The sequence below is a fragment of the Hippoglossus stenolepis genome, chromosome 6 (assembly GCF_022539355.2).
Source record: "Hippoglossus stenolepis isolate QCI-W04-F060 chromosome 6, HSTE1.2, whole genome shotgun sequence".
Classification (NCBI taxonomy): domain Eukaryota; kingdom Metazoa; phylum Chordata; class Actinopteri; order Pleuronectiformes; family Pleuronectidae; genus Hippoglossus; species Hippoglossus stenolepis.
In genome coordinates this window covers 24,959,624-24,982,381 of record NC_061488.1, presented here as the reverse complement: position 1 = coordinate 24,982,381, position 22,758 = coordinate 24,959,624, and the positions used below count along the sequence as shown (strand labels likewise).

The window sequence follows — 22,758 nt, the reverse complement described above, 5'->3', positions numbered from 1 at the left end:
CGAGTGATAAAACAGTTGCTGTTTCCTTGCACAGTCCCCCTCTGCTGCATTGTACCTGTATAGTGTTGATGCCGTACTTTATTCCCAATAAAGTTGAGAAGAAAAGGAATGAGCTTTGACTTGCGTTGTGACCGGCTAAAACACAACACAAAAAAAGACACACTCTTCATGTTGGCACTTGTATAACAATAGTTTAATATAAACAAAAAGTTAACATACAGCAGGTACTGTAATCATTTTATATTTCTTCATTCAAGGCTGGAGCCAGCAGTGAACTCTAATAAAAGCACTCTAATAAAACACATTGTATCGGCCCAATAAAGATGAATGTTGAAACAGCACAAACACTTCTTGGTACAAATCAGCAAGTTGTCCGTTTTTGTCGGCCTTTTGTTATCGACATTCTAATTGACGACACTTGACCTTTAACACAAGCACAGCATGGAGTGACCAATACCATCATTGTAGGGACACAATCAGTTGGTGCACCTGAATGAAGAAAACCAACGTTAAGGCTGAAGGCAAACTGTGACCATGTTTCAGCTGAAACATGGCGGATAAAAACGAGATTACTGGTGGATTAATAATGCCAAACTGACAATGAATGATCTATAAACAGGTATAAGATTGTTAAGACTTTTCCAAAAATTTTAATTATCGAGTTTGCTAATTAGTTTTAAGCATCACAGTGTCTCCCTTACTGAATATAATGTCAAAGTGACCCCACCCATTCCTGGACCCGAACTAAGACTTCTAATGCTTCAAAATTCAATGTGTTGTAGTCGACAATGAGCAGGGCTGTATAATAATTATCACTGGTAATGAAGGTATTTGAGTAATAGTAACACCCTCCCCCCAACCACACACACACGCTGAAAAATGCTGTTACAAATAAACACTGGAAAGAGCAAACCAAATCAGAAACACATATAAAACACAAGCATTAACATTTATCCATGTTACACTGTGACAGGATGGAGTATGTTAAGAATTCACCACAAATGAGCTGCACTGTGTCCGTAGGTAGGAATGTGCCACTAAATGTCTTTCAGTACCAACAGACATTGACAGGGGAACTTTCTCAGTTCAAAATCTCCATAAACAATCATACTAAACTACTTTTTATTATCTGCAGTTTCTTTGTCTATTTTTTGTTTGTTTTTTACAATGGCCACAGGTTTTTAATTCAATACTGCACAGACTATCATAAGATCAGTAATAAGAATGCTACTCTTATTGTTATGCATACAAATGGAGTTTGGTAAAACAAACACTCCACAAACACAGGCCAAAAGATCAGTGTTTACTGATCTCGTTTTGTGCTGTTAGAAGAGTGTTAATATGTGCTACAATCTTTAACTCAAATTGTATTTCAATTGCCTAAAATATAATAAAACTTAGATTAATCTAAGTCAGTTGCAACATGAAATCAGACCCACTTCAGCAGACATATGAATGAGTTCCACAGCTACGCCAACCTGAAGTTCTTCCCATGTTTCTGATCCCTTCAGAGGCAAGTCAATTTCAAAATGTACCAGTGTCGACATTTATGAGCTGCACACAAGAGCCTGGTAGTTATTCTTAAAAAAAAAAAAAAAAAGATCAGTGGGACAAACATATCAAATCAGTTTCTCCACCTTCCACCAAAACAGAACCTGAAAGGAAACACAGTACCTACTATTTGCTACTGTTAGGTCTGAGACCTAAATACAAACCAACATATCATTAGTGGAAACTGATTCAATTGAGTGATTGAGGCCCAAACTCTGGATGACTGGTTGATTGTACAGTGCAGATTTGGTAACCCTGAACCAACATATACGCACAAATTAGCTGTCCTTATTCAGAACAGCTCAACAGTGTCAGACTAAACACGTTTGTAAAAAAGAAAAATGACAAGGTGATTTAGTTGCCTGGGTTACACCTAATATGTTTCCACTGTAAAACTTTAACTACAACAAATCTGCAAAAAAATAGTCATCTTTCACTAGAGGATGATCTCACAAACATTCATCATCCCTTTATATTACAGCATGTACATCTCAGTGTACGCTTGACTTGAGAGAGAATCAATGTTGCTTGACCAACAGTACAGGTCCACCAAAATGGCATAGCTATGGTTATGGTAACCGTCCATTGATCCAGTGCAGTACTATAACTGCAAATAATCTCATTGTCACTGAGCTCGATGGCTGCACCATGAGCCATGGTTTTCAGTGTCCAGTGGAAATTGACAAGAGAAGTTCAGTGGCTCTGAGGAAACATCCGACATGTCTCCTGGAGCTGCACTTGATGACACCAGAATACACCTCAGAGACAACACTTCATTTTTTTTGAGGATCTCCGAATGGAGTGTGTCTCTCGCAGTCACAGTCTGGTTTGAAGTTTGAAAGTACTGTGTTTGCTAAGACGAGGAGGCCCTGAAACTATCTCTTGTAGTGGCTGGGTGCATCTGCAAACATGTACTTCAGTCTGTAGGCCTCAGCCAGGAGGAGACCCACTTCCTCGTTCCCCCAGTGGATTGTCGGAACATTCTGCAGTAGCATGAGGAGGCCCTGAAGAGCAACAGAGAATCAGTTCATGACTTTCACACTATATTTGGAAAGTAGGAGTTAATAACAGAGTATGTATAACATTTCAGAAATATAAAAAATACGTGGGCTTATCTCTGACAAAGTAAAATCATGTCCCCTACTGTACAACAGCCTGTATGGAATTAAAGCAACACTTAACTCTGAAACTGAATTTATTGACCATATGCTTTTCAGCAACAAAGTAGTTCTTTAACTTCCTGTGTGTACTAGAAGGAAGCATGTGTAGTTTTGTGTGGATTGCTGTCTGCTGCTAAGATCAACTCACACATGGATTTGAGCAAACATCTGATAATGTAACACAGTGACAACAGCTGCTATCGGGCATAAATATGAAGTTACAGTTGTTGAGGGATATTTTGAGCACAGGGCTCACATCAGTTATATTTTGTAGAATAAATATTGTCAAAGAATCTTAACTTGCGGCTCTAGAGTCTCTTTTGCTCTCACTCTTAGTTTTACGTTGTCACTCGTTCTACTTAGCTGACCGACTGTTAGGCCCAATCCCATTTCACCCCTTGGCCCTACCCCTTTGTTTTGCGTGTTCACGTGTAGGGGTAGGCTGTCCCAATACCTGTTGGGACGGAGGGGTAGGGCCAAGGGTAAGGGCTCTATACCCCTCCAAACAGAGATTTTTCAGACCCTCACTTCAAACGGAGGGGTACCCAGAATGCCTTGCGAATCACCGGCAAGCTGGGTGAGAGACCCGCTAATGTAAATTATCACGTATAGAATTTAAAGTCAACTAAAGGGAAAATCCAGCTTTCATGTTGAATTGGGGAAATTGAGATGCCAAGATTCAAGAGTTTCTTTATATGAACATATGTCTTGATTTCATCTGTTAGCTCTGCTCTCAGTATTTAGTTTGGGTTACTTTCTCAGTCGTGTGTGAGCAACTGCTAAGACAGTGGTACCTGAAAGTCAACCATGGAGAGAATCTCTTTGCGCCACTCAATGAGAAAAGCAGCACAGACGTACAGGTGGAAGTGGGAGAAACCCTCTGCTTCAGCCTGTGAAAAAAGCAGATTACAACTCAATTAAATCCATCATTCAAATGTGACAGGCAAAGATAATAAACAGGTCAAAGTCGGCCTCAACACCTGAACCCAGTCAACTTAACAGATGATTCTTTTTTTTTTTTTTTATTCCTTTCTTATTTTTAAGTTTCAATTATGGTGTCCAGTCTGCACTACCTGGTAGGTGTCCCAGAGACGGATAGTGCAACGAAGAGGCAGCTCCCTCATCAGCAGATTGTTCATCCACCGGAAAGCAAACTGCAGGTACTCTACCTCATACCTCTTGAAATGATTGTGAATGTCCTCTGGAGACATACAACACACACACACAGAGCACTCTATCACATTTAGCAAGTAGAAGCTAGTAGTAAACAAGCTCAAAATAAGGAGGAATGAGCAGAGCACGTCACATAAAAGTACAGTTATGGATGACAACTGTCAGGAGTCCACTCACCATCTATCCTGCTGACCAGCTCCTCTAAAGCCTTTACTTTGTTCTGGATTCCAGGCTGAGCAAAGGTGTAGTTGTCCTGAGAAAATAACAATCTAAGTAAACGGGCCCACTTTATTGTTTTATGTTCACTGACGTGTTTGTGTGTAAGCAGACCTGGATTCCGTCCAGCAGCTTACTCATGCACCAGAAGCTATCAGCTTCGATGTTTCTCTGGGTGTCCAGAGGCAGCCCTGCCATCTCAAAGTTCTCCACATCCTCCACTGAAAAACAAGACAACACTGATCATACAGATACGATCTGTATATGATTCCTCAACGCTGCCCTCTGCTGAGGTGGCTAAGTGACATGTTTATGACCCTGGATTTGGTAACAACACTGTAAAATGTAGCGTCATGAAACTGACCATCTGAAGATAATGGGGCTCTAACAGGAATTCTCCCGCCAGTAACTTACTGACAAACTCTGACAAGAAGACGACAAAGAAGGGTGTGACTAGGTCATTGATTCCCTGGACGTAGCCACTGGCTGGGTGACGGATGGCCCAGATAAAGAGGATACGCTCAAACACCTGAGGAAGGAAAGACGACAACATGTTTGATTAGCAGATGTGTGGAGCAGATTCACTGAGAATACAAGGCAAACACCAATGGTATAATTTTCATCATGATTCTTAACTTTCTGTTTTAGTATTTCAGGAAAGTTGCTTTGAATTACAATGTTCAACTCTTGCTTGGGCTCAATTCTTTGAAAATAATTTCAGACAGAGATGTTGATACCAGATCTGAATTTACTGCAATCTACTTTAAACTCCAACACCCATGTATTAACAGGTATAGAGATCACAGAATCAATGCAACATGAGTTTACAAGCTTTTCTCCTGATAATCATCATCATCTCGGTGAGAATTTGATTACTGTGAAAGTACGTTAATGAGTGAGTGTCAGTTGTTCAAGTGTGAATGGCTGTCTTGCAGCATTACTGTAGGACTGTAGCATGCTGTATTTTTGACAATTAAAGGGTTTCTCTAGATTTAGTAGTAGCAGGCCAAGCAACCACCCCATTCCAAACAGGCCAGTTTCCAATGGACACAGCACTAGTTCACAATATAATTGGTCAAACCACGAGTGTTGACGAGAAATTTTAATATTGTGATCTAAGTTAAAAACAGATCAACATAACATCTAGAACTTAGCATTCTTCATAAAATCTCTCACCTCACAGAAATCTCTCTTTTACATGATCGAATCCTGTGATTATTTTTAAATGAATCCTGAGTCCTTGATATATATATATATGCTTCCATCACAAACCAAGGTAATCTCAGTCTTGCTGTCTTTGAGCTAACTGAGTCGAAGATCAATGATCTCAGATCACTATTATAGTTGTTATTAGCAACTATTAGCAACTATTAACATATATTAGCAGCTATTAGCAACCATGAGTGAAGTATTTAATATAGTGTGAGACTAAGCAGTGAAAACCACCAGGAGCTTGTGAAGAGTGATTTACAGCGAGGTGAGACCCAAATAATGAGGGAAAACAATGGAGACAATAGGAATTATGTTCAAATATTAGGGCTGGAGAAAAGCTTGGACTTTGTTATGATGATGTTTATATGGTTTAGCCATTACATACATGCTTTGGTGCATTGTATCTTCTACTGCTATGCAAAGGAGATCTATGTCAAAGTGAGGCTACCTGATCGAATAAAGGATATAATAAAAACAGGTTCAAAATGAGTATGGAAAATAAATGGATTATTGGGGGGAAAAGTTATTGCATGGTCACACGCTAATAAGGTGTGGCCACAAGTTATTAAGACGTAGGGACAAGATAACTAATTCATGGCCACAAGATACGAATCTGTGCTTTACTGACAAGATCAGCGTACTGAACTGAAGAAGCCTCTTAGATGAGAGGTGAAACATTTCTCTTAATCACATGATGTAGCCTCTATAAAGGGCTTTAGGTTGACCGGCACGTCACGATGGTGATCTCGACTATCAGCTCACCTCTGGTGATCTCTGAGTTTAGCCCATAGCTAGCTGATAACCTACTGATTTTGCTTCATGATAAAGGATCTAGCTTAGAAGCAACAAAGTTAGAGTTCCCATCTCAGTGTTTCCTCTTTATAGATTTTACATTTAACATTAATTTAGACACAAGTGTACCGGTCACCAACCACAAATACCAGCTGGCCACATCAATGATTAACACTGACTTACCTTCATTTCCAGGAGACTCTAACCTTAACCTAACCACTACTTGGCTAACCATAACCTAAACCTAACCCCACACCCACACATGTCTTCACCTAAAGAATATAATGGTTTACATTATGAGGACTTACAACATCAGAAAAACCACACCCACAGACAAATGATGCTAAATGACCTTCTTCCATATTTATAATGTAATGCCTCTGTTCTGCAGTAGTTTAGATCTTACCTCTTGTACCACAGGCTGCTGGAACAAGGGAACCAGAGGGTTTGTTCTTGGAATGTCAATGTGGATCTAACAGGAAGAAAGATTACCAACATTAAAATGTTACTCAGGATAATCAAAGCTCATAACATGTTGACTTTAAAATGGTGGTGTTAACTGATTTTGACACATTAGCAGTAGAAGAATATTTGTCAACTTTACCTGTCTGTATGTGTCCTTGAAGTGCTCGTCTGTTCTGGAGTGGTAATACTGCTCTATGAATCCAAAGTATTCTTCTCGCTTCCTTTTTAGCACCAGCTCTCTGCGGTCCTTGTTGGCCGGCAGGTAGCCCTGTCAGAGCACCACAGAGAAAATACATAAGAGAAAGTGTCGGTGAGAAGAAACGTCTTTTTGATTACATGAACAGTTTCAGAGGAACAGAACAGGACGGCCATTTGAGATAAGACAACAGCCTGAAGACAAGGTTGCATGGATGGATAAGGCTTTTGACATCATGTCTGCATTTTCCTAAAGAAATGGAAATGGCTACACAGAGGCTAGAAAATTTTACTTTGGAATATTGAGACAGGATGCTGTGTAACCAGCCCGAAACGTGTGATACTTTAAAACTGAAGGTCATGAGACTTACAGAGAGAAGTCTCCATGTGATTGGCCGGACTTTCTTTGGAATACCTGACCAGCTGTGCTTCCGAAGTTCCTCTGTAAACAGCACAGAGCAAGATAGAAACACAAATGATTAACACTGGATTAAAACCACAGCAGCGATCAACACACTGAAACACACAGTATATTCAGCTGGCTGTAACTTAGAGGGAAGTGTTGGCATGTAATACTGAATTCTGACAGCAGAATATGTATGAGGAAGGTCAACTTAACCCTCTTCTCTCTCAAATGACATTTAAACATTTCTTATGCAGGTCGACCCATCCTGTGTAAATCTGAATGTTTTATTATTAATACCTACTCCATAGCTGTGTACCAAATCAGCTGCTGCATCCTCTGGAGTTTAGATTCTGTCTAAAGTGTGGCCTTCCTAGACCGAGAAGACCGCGAGGGGAGAATCAATAATATGGCTGGTCTATGGAGGACTTCCTATGGCATCCCCAGCTTTTCCTACCCTTTCTGTTGCATCGTCAGCTACTTTGAGCCATTACACTTGCTGCAGCCTAGAACGCCTGCATGGTTAGGTTGTAAGCTCTGTCACAAGTGCTCAATGTATCCAGAGATAGGTTGGCCTGAGAAAGATCCATTCATTGAATCATTTGTATTAATGGATGGATGCCTTTTTCAGTCGTTTTCTAGTCACAATGCTGTGATGCCATGGGCCTTTAAATGCAGCTTCCGAAGGATGCGGCCCCTACAACACAACTCATATCTACACTATGAAAATGTGAAGCTGTGTGGTTTGCTCTTCTACTGTACCTAGATCAGTGTTGGGACTGGCAAGCAGCTGCTTGAATTTGTCCAGTCGGCTCTTCTCCCGCACCGTCATGGGTGGTGCCCCGGATGCATTCTGGTCGGAGATCCGAGCCACTAGTGGGATGATGGGACGAACTGGGAGAGACTGCTGCTTCTGCAGCGTGGATCGGACTATAGAGGGCCATGCAAGCAAAAATAAGGTTATTATATAGGTTATTATGTAAAAACATGTGTTTAATTAAAAAACGAAGGACACAACAATCAAACTACCAAAACCCCAGAAATAACACACAAAATTCTGTTTAAATTCTTGCAGACAAAAACATTTAATTGTTCATCTATCACCTGTTCTGACCGTTTTCAGACTGTGAATGTCCTGCCTGGTACATTCTAAAGGCCTGATAATCCCAGTGGTCCTTAGCTTTACTATGAATCACCTGATAAGATGCTCAGTAACTCTTAATGCAGAATGTAGTGCTGCAGCACACGAGTCACATACCTGAGGACGAGTTGAGGTGGGCCTCACTATTAGACTTGACAACCTTGCCATTGACGGTCTCAGAGTCCACGTCTTCCTCCTGATCATCCTGGAGGTTCTGAGGTTCTGGGCTAAGAGATGCCAGTCTGTGTGACATCCTGCTCTCCGAGTCACCTGCCTGACTCTGCTGCTGGAAGGACAAAGGAAACACTTCATAATATCTCCGCTTATTTCACACCAACCCCATGCCCGTAGTGGTAAAAATGATGTCTTATAATCACATGGATCTGTGCAGGCGTAGAGGGCAGGTCTGATGACAGGGATGAAGTTGGGGCGGGGGTCCCGAGGAAATCATTGTCCTCCTCATCATCGATGTCCCAAGCATCGTTGGTGCTGCAAGCAAACTCGTGGAAGCTAGAGGCCTTTTTTGTTTTTAGATTGTTGAACTTGGGCTTTGTGTCTTTGGGATACCTGCAGGGGACAGATCCAGAGGTTAAACAAAGAAAGCCAGAAAAAACATATTTAACAGTCTCACTCATGGCAGCAGCCGTTGTTGATATATACTCAGTTAAGAGATGGTATCACAAAAATAAACAATGAAACAAAACTGCTAAGCCAACAAAAAAGAACAGGAAAACAAAACTATTCTCTCAAACAGGCAGAGGTATGTAAATGTCAATATTGGTACTGCATACAATCCACACATGCTCAGGTCTTCACAGCAAGGAACAATTAGCTGCAAAACAAAGTGTGAAAATGGGAGTGACACAAACAAAATGCATCCACGGGGGTGACCTGACACCATGCAGTCCAGTTCTCATGTGCTCACTCACGTGCGTCGCAATCGCGGGTCGAGAGGTGGATGCTGTGCTCCATAGACTGGTTGTACGCTGTAGAAGATGATGTGAAACGCGGTCACTGCTGTGCACAAAAACACATGCAGCTTCCAAGATTCTGTGCTAACTAGGCCTAGAGGAAATCTTCAGAAGACCTACTCATGAATTATTGTTCAGAGGAAGGTTGACAGACGCACATATTGTCCTTGTCTGTGTTGTTTTGTTTCCTTTGTTTATTAGTTGCAGTAAATTGCTCAATCCCTTAAAAAATCTGCATAATTACAGATGAGGAAGCACCACTGATGGAAATGATACGTTAGCCAATGCACAAGGTTGAACATATACTGTGTCCAGTATTACAAAGAAATATATACACACACAAGGGAAGGAGAGTGGATAGTGCCCATCCAACTTCTGCTGTGTAAAACAAAACCAATCCAAACAAAGGAAAAAGAGAGGTTGACAGCACACTGTAATTTGCAGTTAACAGATGACATCTGAATTCAACCCTCCGACTAAACTGAGAATGTGCTGTTTTTAGTGAGTACTGAACTGAACTAGGGAACAGCTTGCACACCCCCCGTGTTCCTTACCACCCTGTGGTGGCCATTATGTTCAGCGGATGTGAGAATCTTGATGCTCAGCTTCTTTCTAACTCTCCGTCGGCCCAAAGCAGATACAGATAAGAGTTGTAGAATGGGATCTGGGCCAGGGCCGTAACTGCCAACAACACTCCTCTCCTTATCTCTTTTCACTGCAGCCCCCTCCACTACATTTTAGGTTTTTTAGGCTTTTCTAACAAAACACATGCTCATGCTCAACAGTCACACAGTTGTAGTTGTGGTTACACAGCGTGGTAACTGAGGCAAGTATCTGTGTTCACAGCACAAATAAAATATTAGTTACGTCTTGTAAACAAATAATTGACCTGTCACTTTTCAGACCGACGGCTTTCGGTCAAACTTACTGGGAGACTAAATATTGTCTGAGGTCAGTCGTTGTTTGTTCTCCCTCTGAGGACAAAGACATTTTCTAATGAATATTCTTTTTTCCCCACACCAGCATTGGTCTAACACAAAACCTATCATCACTGTTCATCCAAAGGTTCCCTGTCGCTGTCTCAGAAATTCACACATGATACCCTCATTCAAACTAGCTGAAAAGCTTTTGTGTGAATATCACAAAGCAATAAATACCACTAGTAGCCTGGATTTTTGTCAAACTGTGGCTAAATGAGAGGCTAAAATGTGTCACCCTCGCTCATTTATTTGCATGCACAAACTGACAGTAAGCCTGATGGCTGAGAAGCGAGAACTGGGCCTGCTGATAATCTGGCAGAGCCAGAGTCCCTTGTTTAACAGCAGCAGACTTGTTTTATCAGGAGCGGCTCAAGGACAAGCAAGACTTTCAGCTGGCTTTTCTTGTTCAAACATGTGTTTGAGTTTGGGTTCCCAGCCTTCCGCCCACCACAGTTTGAGAAGGATCAGTGTGTGTGACAAAGGCAACAACGCCCTCTCCTTAGAGATCCTCTCTTCTCAGATTTCCATAACAAGCTGCCCACCACCACACGACCTCCTGTCGGCTGCAGCCTCTTTGCCAGGCAGCTGCATGGAGCCAGCGCAGGACAGCTACTCACGAGTCTTGATAGTCATGAAGACATGCAGGCCAATTAAGACAAACATAAAACACATATGCATGAAAGTGTCATGCCACAACAATGATGACTTTTCATTTTGCACAAGAGTGTATAGTGAGAGGAATAAAAGGAGAGTATACCCCCAGATCCTCAGAGCAAATTATAACCCATTACAATGATCTTTATTGAACAAGCTCTACAGGCTGGTTCTAACCATACAAGCCAAAATGCTTCGCATACATTTCTCTGAAAAGCTTAACAACACTTGACTAATTCTGTCTCAGCATCTTGACAAAAAGAATAGTCATTAGCTGCACAATAACAGATTTTTAAAACAATTTGACCAAACTCTAGCCTCCCCTAAAAACAAAGATGGCATCTGGAAATGACACATTTTGAACCAAAATAAAAATACATGTTTGCTACCAGCTATATTTGTCTTGACTGGAACTATCTTGTATTGTTTTATATTGTTATACAAAATACTGCAGTAATATTTCCCCTGTTGTACAAGACACATGTACATGTAGGAATGCCTAAGAACAGCAGTAAAATAACCCGGTGGGTTTGATCATGTATATATTTTTCAGAGAAACAAACACTAACTTCCACAGTGACACAGGAGTACTCAGTACATGAGAACTTAGGCCTAAATCACAGGTAATAGTTTGAATGACCTTCAGTCAAATAATACTGTTTTCCCCCTGACTTCTCACTCTCTTCTTTGTAATAGTAGGTATACTACTATCATTACATTGCTGCTCCCTTCGTCTCTGTCTGACATTTTGTATAAATACTTTAAAACATTGATACACCTCTCCATTTATGTTTGACCCGGTCTTTTCTCATCAATGTTGTAAATATTGTAATTGTGTTGATGTGCTCTGCTACACGTGACATCTACTGCACTTCTGTCCATCCTGAGGCATCCCTCGCCTGTGGCTCTCTCTGAGGTTTCTACGTTTTATTTCCCTGTTAAAAGGGTTTTTTGGGGTCGTTTTTCCTTACTTGTGTAGAGGGTCAAGGGCAGAGGACGCCCTATGAGTGATTTGTTAATGTGGGCTATACAAATAAAATTGGATTGATTACTAATACGTGTGTAGCCTTTTTCCCATATAACCCACAAACATACTATGACCGGGCTCCCTGCTTCTTGTGCATACGAGGTGTGGTCAAAACTGACATAAAAAAAAGAGGATGTTGTTCATGTAACTTCTGACTCATCTTTACAAAATCAGAGGTCTGAGACGCCAGCATAGATCCTCATCTGAATAAGTGCAGTGCTGCCCTCTCTCAGTCTGGGGCCAGTCTCTGGCTGAGGAAACATATGGCGGGCGACGCACGGTGTGTGACAGCTGGCAGCTCCACACAGAGAGGTGGAGTGTCTCCCTCAGCAGACACACACTCACACAAGACGGCGCAAAGTCACAGAACACACATGAGCGACTCATGACTACAAGTCAGGCATCTACATTTTAAATGTGCGAGATCAACTTGAAGCTCTGCATTCCAGCCCAAACCAGCTATGATCATGTTTCTGTCCTGTCATACCCTTCATTACTGTGTGACACTCACTAAATGAACGAACCTAACCTCGCGTCGGTAAGGAAGAGACAGTGACGAACACCCACCTTCCGGGAACCTTTGCGTTTCTCCTCCAAAAATTGATCCTGTTCTCGGTGGCCATACTCGGTAAACACAACCCCCTTCACTCCCACACCGACATGAACAAACCGCGGGGGAGCAGCTTCCGTGTTTCAGTGTCGACAGCTCCGGGCCGCTCGGCTCCCTCATGGGTTCAAACAGCCGGTGGACGGAGATATTTCGCTTTCGAATGCTTAAGATGTGTAACAGGGAGCACTGGAAGCCGCCATCTTGGAGCACAGCGACCGGGGCGTGTGATTGGCGGGCGGGGGGAACAGGTGCAGGGACGGTGGCCAATAGGAGGATGCGGTGAGGTGACGGCGAGGGGGATGCTGCGGACACGGGGACGCGCGGAGAGAAGCTCCGCTGCTGGAGGGAGTTCGTGTCACTGTTCGAACTTCAGCCATGTTGATGCCTGCGTGTTGTTCGCGTGTGAGACAGGAGGCGACATGGCGGAGGAGTCTCCCTCCAGCACGACCTCTGGACAGAGAGACAGGTGTTACACTGAATACTGTCACCCATGATATCCTGGTGCCTGACCTGACAAAGCATTTCAGCTCTTTTGCTTTTCTAATTAATACTTAAATTAATTTCTCATGATTTCTTATGACATGCAGGGAATAATAATGACTAACTATTGAGATGTTAATCCTTTGCTAGTTCTAGTTTCTCAGTTGTAGGGATTTGCTGCTGTTCAGTTCAGATTAAACCTGCAGGACAGAGACCCCCAGTGTACATGTTTTATTATTATATCATTATAACCCCAGATACCCAGAAACCAACCAGTGCTGTAAGGCTGAAAGGCTTAATTTTGTTTAAGGTTGATTGGTCGACTAACAGGAAATACAATATATACATACATAAAAACTATTTGAATAGTTGATGAAGTTATTTGTTAAGTTACCTTTACTTGAAAGTCCGTTTTAAAGAGAGAGAATATATATATATATATATATATATATATATATATATATATATATATAGATAGAGATATAGAGAGAGAGAGAGAGAGAGAGAGAGAGAGAGAGAGAGAGAGAGAGAGAGAGAGACAGACAGAGAGAGAGTAGAGAGAGAGAGAGAGAGGTATGTTGAAGTGAAATGTGGATATTGTGGTTAAGGATGTATACTTACATACAAACAAACAAACCACAGTGAATATGTAAATGAGAGATAATTAAAGAAAATAATCACCAGACATATTGCTAATAAAAATATTGGTAGTTTGTGGCCTTACATTTCTCAAACGGAATCATAGTTTTCTGTGTGTTAATTAGTTGACAGGGAAAAAATGTAAATATAAAGAAAAGTAATCCTGCACTTTGACAGCTGTTGATCAAAATCGTACCTCCTCCATAGATGGTCAGACACGTTGATTACTATTAACCAAAGAGTTTGATATTCAGATATTAAGATGATCCACTTTCATTGCAACACTAACCTGTGCTCTTGTCTAGCTGATGTCTGACTTCCTTGGTTTGTGAAAAAAATATTATATTTAAAATGTATTGCATTATCAGGACTAAGTTGCATTCATAATCAGTTTTAGGAAAATAAAAGTAAATGTCTGATGTAGCGAGGGAGGTCTGACTCTGCACTGTTTATTAAATACAGTTATTCCTCACATTAAAAGCCATACAAACCACAGACCGGAACACAAATCAAAATACTTCCTCTGCTTGAAGTAATACTTCTCTTTTTTTTTTCTCTAGATGCTGCAGGTTGAGCCTTTGTCCACATGAGGGCAGCCATTCTCTGTTCCAGTGAAGGAGCCATAGTCAAAATGAAACCAGTTGAACCACCTCTTATTTACTGTAAATGTTTGAAAAGTGAGTTTTCCATTCATGCTTTATGAGTTATTTCATACAATCAGATAGCTGACAGCACAGATGTGTGCAAAGTGGAATGAGACTGACTGACTTGTCATCTAATGATGAACTAAGTCATTTTATTTTCATCATTATTCATTCAACTCACACAGTTCCTTTTAAAGTCCTTGTGTCCCATTCAAATGCAGGCAAATTCGGATTTGGGAGACGTGCCTTAGTTTCGTTTTTACTGCTCTGATGCATTTGAATCGCAGGTGCTCTCCTGTGTCTGTTTGTTTAGGGAAATCACTGCAGCCCCTCACCTGTCTTCACCTCCTCCAGCATCCAACGAACTTCAACTGACAAAACCCAGGTAAGAGTCTACATTTGGGTTTCTTGCTGTACTCTTGTAGTATTTTTACAGCCTGGGAACAAATGTGTGCCGTGGATCTTGTGTCATTATGAGTGGAGAATAGTTTTATTCACACGTTTTCTGGGATTATAAATTTGTTCAAACTTTTGTTTTTTTTAAAAGAGATTTTGAATGTTGCCTTAAGCAAGCCTTGTGACTTTCTGCCACAGTGTTGAGTTTCTGCGAGGAAAACAGTGGTGTGAAAGCAGTAGGCTGAGAGGAGATACACTAATAGAGTCACAAGGCGGGACAATAGGGAACTGTATGCGGGACTACTGGAGTTGCCTGGGGCTCAACAATTTTTTAAATGACACTCCACATTTACTTTGAACTTTTTCCTGGCAGACCACCAGGGCGACTTATATAATTTCTTTTAGATGGGAGACATTTCTACTCTAAGTATACACTAAGTCTCTGCTGTGAATACACATATGATCTGTAACTTAAAACCCCCTCAAATGATCATTTTAATGCTAAGTCTGTGACTGAAGAGCACACTGAAGCAAATAGTTTTTTCAAAATAAATGTATAGTGTGCTTTTCCACGGCACATGCTCATGAAGTTTAAGCCCCCAGCTATATTTTGGTTTGTGTGACCCCCTTGTTTTGCTCCCTCTCCCACCCCTGAAAGGAAAGCTTTGTGACTTCTTCTCTTCCTGAATGCTTTAGTGGCAACAGAACTACTCCGACAGCATTCTTTAAGGAAAGAGGAACTTTTTTCTTTTGTTGTCCTGTGACTGTGGCGAGTGTTCAGCTCTGTAGTTGATCTTAAAGTTTTGAAATCTTTGGGGGAATTACAGCTAAAAGGATTTGATGAAAATTTGCACAGAACTTTTTGAAAAGAAAAGGAAAGGAGGTGAGTTTTCTTCTTCATGTGACTTACTTCATGTTCACTTTAAACGTAACATGTACATAATGTACATCTTACACTTTTTGCTTTTAAAATGATAAAATACATAAGTGACATAGAATATTGTTTTGTTAGTGTGACAAAAAGAAAAGGGTCATTTGAACAGACACTTTGAATAAGAGCACAACTTTTAAAGAACTTTAGTTTAATTTGTCAAGATAATGGCTCCTGTGTTGTGGACACTAAGAAACTCAGTCTCCTCTTCAGGCACATGGTGATGTTTAGCGGAGTTCTTCATCTCAAGGTCATCGGGTCATCAATAGCTGTTCTCACATGCTCCGACTGTGACCAGGCCATGAAGGATTGTGAATTCTCGGGGAAAGGTATGACAGAGAAGTCTGTGTGTGTGTTTGTGTGTGTGTGTGTGTGATGTACTGTGTACAGTCTACATAATTCATCTGGCATGTAGGTATGTGTTGTAGATTTCCTAATTAAATTGTTGTAAAGTGTAATGAGCTTTACCATAAGTCAAGATATTTGATTTACAATAATATAAATATTGACCTTCCCTTCCAATTCTGAAATTGAAAGAAATGATAAATGGTCTGTATTTATATAGCGCTCTTCTAGTCTTGGTGACCACTCAAAGTGCATTCACACACATTCACACACACACATTCATACAGAGCTTTCGCTATCACATATAACTCACACACTGCCAGCACAGCCATTCAGGGAAATTTGGGGTTCAGTATCTTGCCCAAGGACACTTCAGCCCACTGAATCAGGGAGCCTGGGATCTTCTGTTTAGTGGGCGACCCGCTCTACCTCCTGAGCCACGTCCGCCGCATGAGAGCACAGCATGCATGCAATATTTACAGTAGGCAATTTCTGTATGTATATGAGCTTGCATACTATAGTCTCAGTATACTGGACTGGAATCATGGTCAGAAACAATGAAGAATAATGATGAAAGCAGCATGAAACTCATAGTGGTCCAGGATGTTCCTGTAAACTGGTAAGATGCTGCACTATGGAGAGAAATTAGATGTCAATAGTAGTTCCAAATGCTTGTTTTATGTTGTTCATAGAGATTCAAGGCCCTGTGTTTAGTGGCTAACTGAATTATTAGGAAGTGGAGGCTTACGGACATAGTTTCTACTTGCAGGGCTAGTTGGTGAGCAGCCGTAGCTGGCATGCTAGCTGCCAGCCATGCACTCTAGCACTAGTCAGTCATATAACCTTTTCAAGATACAAGAATTGTACATAATTCTGTAATTTCTTAATGTGGCATAATAAACTCTTGCTACCACTAGCGTAACAGTAAGTTCACATTGATAATTACCTACGTCAAAGAGGTTATGTTTTCATCGGCGTTTGTTACTTAGCAGGATTATGCAAAAACTTCTGGACGGATTTCCACAAACAAAGGATGGAAGGATACAGAATGCACCATGGAAGAAGCCATGCCATTTTGGTGTTCAGGGGGCGGATCCAGGATTTTTTTGAATTTCGTTTACATTTTTGTTGATTTCTCAGAGAACAATTCATGAATTTAAATTAAAAAAAATCTGCCATGTTTAGGGGACTGATATTTATGAGTGTGGGCAATCTGGTGGATCTAGTGAATTTAAATTGGCCTTGGTGGGTATGACTGTGGTGTTGATGCAAGCTCACACATGGCTGATGACCTTGCCAGTGTACAGCAACTGACCCCAGATCAGATTGAGGTTAGTAACATTTTACACCCCAGTGCCTGCTTATGGCACATTAATCCTGAGATAGTAGTTTGTAACGTGGTGTATAAATCTGAGGGGGATGCTGACCCTCGCTTTCCGTCAACACTAGGTGGTACTGTCAGTGATGAGGAAGAAAACTGTTTTGGTCTTCAATACAACCAGAGAGGGAGGGGGAGAAGAGAGAGACCAGTTGTTATAATGAAAATGATAAGAGTGATATTTATAGATGTTATTAATGATAGCAGCACCAGTTAATCATATTGATAAAAAAGAAATAATAATAATAATAATGAAAGAGTGAGAAGTAATAATAGATTGGGGGGCATACTCAAGGACAGTCAGATACTTGAATCTGTGCACTTTACAGCAGGTTTTCCTCATACCAAAGAGCTCTCTGTATTTGGCTACATTCATCCATCTCCCTGTCCCTGCTGCTTAGAGGCCTCCCAACAGCTTGGTGCGGCCACCACCATGAGATCGTATTTGCCAGGTTTAACTTGACATAGTTTATAGATTTCTGTTCAAATGGTTACATTTTTGTCTCATCCTTTAAATGTTTTTGACAAACAGGTTGTCATGTGCCCTTGAGTCAGAGTGGCTTTTCGCCAACCATGCATCCTGATTTATAAAGTGCTGCTGAGTCACAGCTGTGGTTGGAAACTCAAAATAATCTCTCCTAATCACTATTCCTTGACCCCGATGGAAAACGTCACAACGTCAAGGAAAGATGTGAAGGAGCAGCCGTAAAGAGTTAGGAAAGGAGAACCGCGGTGTGTAGAAAATCCGACTCCACTTACACTTGGTGTTTTTTTTTTTATCAAACCAACTTTATTTATTAAAAATGATACAAACAGACCAACGACTGTACGATATAGTGATAAACTCGATGATGTGCAGAAGTGTCCACTTCCTGTCCAATGCAGAGTGACACCTCCTAACTAAAGATAACTTAATAGTTCATACACAAGGAACATTTAACCATCATTTACTCACAGGAAGTCACAACAGAATAGATTTTGTCGAAAATAAAATCAAAACAAACAAGACTGAAATATTGAACGACATGAGGAATATTCAGAACGGACATTGTAGACATTTTGTTTGTGCATTCTGCAATCAGGGGATTGAAATGACTTTTATATATATATTTATTTCTGATGATGATATTGTGACCCATAAGTTCAATATACTTGTCACTGTGACTCTTGACTGGAGAGACGTGACAGAGAATAAAATCAGGACCTCGACAATCATGTGAAGATTCACATCAGTTCTGGATCAACTCATGAGAACAGAACAGCTGTTTTATTTTTATATATTTACGTCGATCTGTCCAGGTGCTACGAGGTTTCATCGCTTTAAAGTTTGCTGCCGCAATGAATTGTGGGACAGCAACAGGATGGTGCAATGTTTTTTATGCTAAAGGAGATAAGCTGAAATACGTCTGGGTCATTTTTACTAAGTTTGGAACCTTCCTAAGCAAAATTGATTTTTTGTATACTCCCACGGTCATCATTCAAACAGATTCTTCCCAGCAGAGGACTTTTGAAGTTCTGTTAGAGTGAACATTGAATTCTTTCCTTAATCAAAATCCTTATTGCCTTATTACTTAGACCAGCTGTAAGAAGAGTCTTGGTGTTTCATCAGTTTCACTATTGAGGCTACTGTGCTCCTGTGATCACTCAAACCTTTAGAAATGATTGTAATACCTATACCCTGATCTGTGTCTCACTGCAATATTATCATGGAGGTCGACAAAGAGTTCTTTGGACTGGCTGTTTTTTTGTCTTGACATACAGTGTGAATTGTGGGACGTAATATAAGCAGATGTTTCTCTGTCTAAACATTCCAATTGGAAACAGGTAGAGAGAAATATTGGTTCTAGTTCTAGACTCATCTCAAGAATAATGAAAGCAAAGATGATGCTTGTTACCATGTGCAGGGTCCACAGTCTGAATACTTGGTTTTTCTTCATGTTTCCATTTTCTAAAGAATCTAGATGCATTTTTGTAGATCAATGGACAAAATGCCAGTTTAATTTTTATATTATTACAATTGAATCCACGACTCAATAAAGTGAGCAAAAGGGTCTGAATACTTTGTGGGGCCACTGCATTAACAGATTCATTAATTCTGTACCCAGCAATGGTATAAATATATTTTGCAGTGCATGGATTCTACTTTTGCCTCTTGAGACTTGAGCTCTAAAATACATTATTGCATTATATTACGGTATCTCTATGACACTGTGGTATTAACAGAGGAGAGAGGTTGTTGTAGTAGCAGTGGCAGCAGAAATCAGCTGTGAAAAAATGTGGCCGAGGGTTGTGTATGAATGTTAAATGTTTATGTATGCAGTATGTTATTCATGCAGTAGATTTGCATATATATATATATATATATACATAAACATATACATATACATATACATATGTGTGTGTGTGTGATTGTTTTTCTGTGTTTGTGCTAAATTGAGAGAGAGAAGAAGAAGAAGAAGAGAATATAGTGAGTATGTTGTGCACTTATCGTAAAAACAAGCCTTAGACAAAGTGTTTACTGCTGCTGTGCTTTTAGCAAATATCCATCTTTACCTCTGTGTCGTTATCACCCTACTTATTATGGATTTGCAAACAACACACACACACACACACACACACACACACACACACGCAACACACACCACACACAAGGAAACCACCCTCTATACTCATTCCAATCGACACACTCGGTTTAGCTTTGTGAGAGATTTTGTGTTTGTGTGTGTGTGTGTGAGTGTGCCCAGTAGACTGAGTTATGAGCGTGAATGGAGCGAATGGTATTTGACCATGTGCATTGTGTTTTATGAGATGAGCAGGCGTTAATGACTCTGTCACCAGTAAATGGGCTCTGATTTGTAGCACAGCTGTCGCTCCACACTCTGATCAACTCGGGCCTTCTGAGAGACACACACACACACGCACACACTCACACACGCACACACACTCACACAGGCACACACGCACACACACACACACACACACACACACACACGCACACACACAGATAATTTGGAGATATTTAGAGCATACCCCAGACCTAAACATCCATATTAAACTATACACGCTCAGAGCCCAGTTCATGTAGATTGGGATTCTGGCACAAACAGTCTCATTAACGGGAGTTGTCGATACAGAAAGTAATTGCAATCTGAGGTCTAATCATGGAGAAATTACAGATGTTTAGTTGCAGGCAGCAGTCAGACATTAGATCTCATATCCAATCAATGCACCTATTCCTCAGAGTTGACACTGATCTATTGCGTAATAGTGGTATTGTGGCTTTGATCCCACAGTGTGGACGGAGTTATGCAGCAGTGAGGCACTGGCAGGGGCAGCAGGGTGGTGCAGTTACTCTTCAACTAGAGATACAACCTCCAATTTTCCAAGCATCCACCCTGCTGAGAAACCCTCCAAGGGATCTGCACTGTAGCTGAACCTGCACTCCTTCTGTTCAGGGTCATAAATGAAAAAAACAATTTGACTGTGTAGATCAATAACATATCACAACCGAGAAGCATTGTAAGCAAGCTAGTTTATTGATCTGGTTTTGTTTCCTATCTAAAACAGGCTGATGAAGAACTTTTCTTAAGTGCTGAAAGGTAAATGATTTAAATTTTAATCGTAACTGTTCAACTGGGCCCAGAGGCATTCACCGAAACACAGGGAGGACAATCCAGCCTGGTGTGATATTCAAGAATATTTAAATGACTTTCAGTACAAGCTGTCACACCATTGGCATACATTGATACCTTCAGCAATTTAACATTTGTTTTTAGATTTAAGTAACTCACTGGATTTCGTCTAATATTTATATTATTTGTTTGAAAGAGACACTCCAGTGATTTAAATGGAAGCCCTAAAAAAAAACTTAAATGGAGTCCTGTCCAAGGTGTAGTGCTGATGAGTGGATTATCCAACTGAATAGTAATCCTCCTGATGAGTGTAATGTTTTGATGTGAACTTTATTGGTTAGTTTTCATGGGGGAGGATTCAAAAAATTTGACATATACAAATTCCACAAATGTCTTTGATAGGGAACACAAATCTTGCAAACCGCTCATCCAATCGGCTTTAGACTTGACATGCATATTGTTAATGGCCCCAGGAAGTGCAGTGTGGAGTCAGTCAGTCATGGACTGAGTTAAACATGTCTTCTAATAAATTAAACCAGTGGTCAACAACTAACCACACGCGTTAAAACTGGCCCGCCAGTAATAATAGCCAGTAATAATATCTGTCCTGCCAGGTCATTTTGATTATGTGATTTTTATGGTTTCACCATATTGGACGGACACAGACATTGACAGGTGCTAGGATTGGGGTTAAAACAGTATCTGGTTGATCATAGGTCACTTTTGCAGTTTTGGAAAGAAAACAGCAACCCCCATTACCACCGGCCAATCAACAGCCCATTCTAAACAGACATGTTTTGAACAATCACTGCACTAGCTTGTTAAATTGCAAGTTTAAGAAACTACCCAAGGTAAAAGAAAAGGCCTTTAGGGATGAATAGTTAAATAACATAGTTCCTTCAGCAATGAAAGTAAATGAGGCCTTGAAAGTAAGTATAGTATAAAATACGTTCCCCCTGCAGCAACAGAAGCTGTTGAAGGCTTCACATGATGAAGAGCAACACAAATTATAGACATAAACCCAACAGAGCCCAAACCTTACAGGGTTTGTGATGAACTGGACACAAGGTGAAAACAAAGCAAACTACAAGTGCAACACATTTGTGTGAACCTCTGCAACAGGGTTTCATCTCCATTTTAGAAACGAGGTCTAAAGTTTTCAAGTGTTCAGCTGCTGGATGAGTCCATTTTTATTTAAATTTCAACAAATAAGATTCCTTATTCCTAAAATATCCAAATGTTGATTTGTTCTATGCTTTGATTTGCATGGAATTATGTAAATCAAATGTAAACAGCAAAAAAATTGAGGTGGTCTAAAGCTTTCGACTCGTAGTGTGTATGTTTGTTAGAATTGTTGGTTTAGTCCTCTGTCGTGGCCACTAAAGGCTGTTAGAGCGTTACCATTGTAACTTATTACCAGCAGATGTCACTGTTGCTAAGTATTTACCGAGCCTCTCAGGTCTTTCAGTGTTTTGCTTTACAGCCGTTGGCCCTCTTCAATTCACTGCATCAACTTAGAGACATTCAAACAGTCACATTGATCTGTCCATCTGTCTTGTTTACGCTGCAGCCTCCAAGCTCACTGACAGTGTAACAGGTGTGCCCTTTTGATTTCAGGAAAATGTCAATGCAATCTTATGCTGGCGTGTATGAAATGTGTGTGTGTGTGTTTGCGTGAACTTACAGCAGGCCTGTACATTATCAAGTTTGAAATGAATTGCCATGCTCTCTCAGTATCATGTCCTTTGTGTCTTTTACTCTCT

The 22,758-nt window shown here is 40.6% G+C and overlaps 1 protein-coding gene and 1 long non-coding RNA gene across 5 annotated transcripts in view; one reads left to right on the top strand and one right to left on the bottom strand.

Moving 5' to 3' along the window:
- Positions 1–171: 171 nt before the first annotated feature.
- Positions 172–12,775, bottom strand: tbc1d22b (TBC1 domain family, member 22B). 3 transcript variants are annotated; one of them, XM_035158742.2, is made up of 14 exons: positions 12,508–12,775; positions 9,238–9,294; positions 8,686–8,875; positions 8,426–8,594; positions 7,930–8,097; positions 7,136–7,206; positions 6,709–6,837; positions 6,511–6,576; positions 4,515–4,629; positions 4,215–4,321; positions 4,062–4,137; positions 3,785–3,912; positions 3,506–3,601; positions 172–2,555 (listed from the first exon to the last, which is right to left on the bottom strand). In XM_035158742.2, exons 1-14 carry the CDS (start codon positions 12,561–12,563, stop codon positions 2,427–2,429), a joined length of 1,557 nt encoding a protein of 518 aa, XP_035014633.1. In that variant the 5' UTR covers positions 12,564–12,775; the 3' UTR covers positions 172–2,426. The 3 variants fall into 3 exon arrangements, with proteins under 3 accessions (XP_035014633.1, XP_035014634.1, XP_035014635.1); XM_035158743.2 differs by having other exon boundaries at positions 8,426–8,591; XM_035158744.2 differs by lacking the exon at positions 9,238–9,294.
- Positions 12,756–22,758, top strand: part of LOC124851966 — a 60,003-nt gene continuing 50,000 nt past the window's right edge. The window contains exons 1-4 of one of the 2 annotated variants that reach the window (XR_007032789.1): positions 12,756–13,016; positions 14,230–14,346; positions 14,627–14,698; positions 15,854–15,969. This is a non-coding gene — a long non-coding RNA (uncharacterized LOC124851966). Of the gene's footprint in view, positions 13,017–14,229; positions 14,347–14,600; positions 14,699–15,853; positions 15,970–22,758 lie in introns of both variants that reach the window. The other variant, XR_007032788.1, reaches the window with a different exon arrangement.

Bases quoted from the DNA above. Each gene is read 5' to 3' on its own strand.
- tbc1d22b (XM_035158742.2), bottom strand. From the start codon at position 12,563: ATGGCCACCGAGAACAGGATCAATTTTTGGAGGAGAAACGCAAAGGTT. The intron at 9,295-12,507 runs GTGGGTGTTCGT...CATCTTCTACAG, and splicing joins AACGCAAAGGTTCCCGGAAG to CGTACAACCAGTCTATGGAG. The intron at 4,630-6,510 runs GTAAGATCTAAA...TTCCTTCCTCAG, and splicing joins AGCAGCCTGTGGTACAAGAG to GTGTTTGAGCGTATCCTCTT.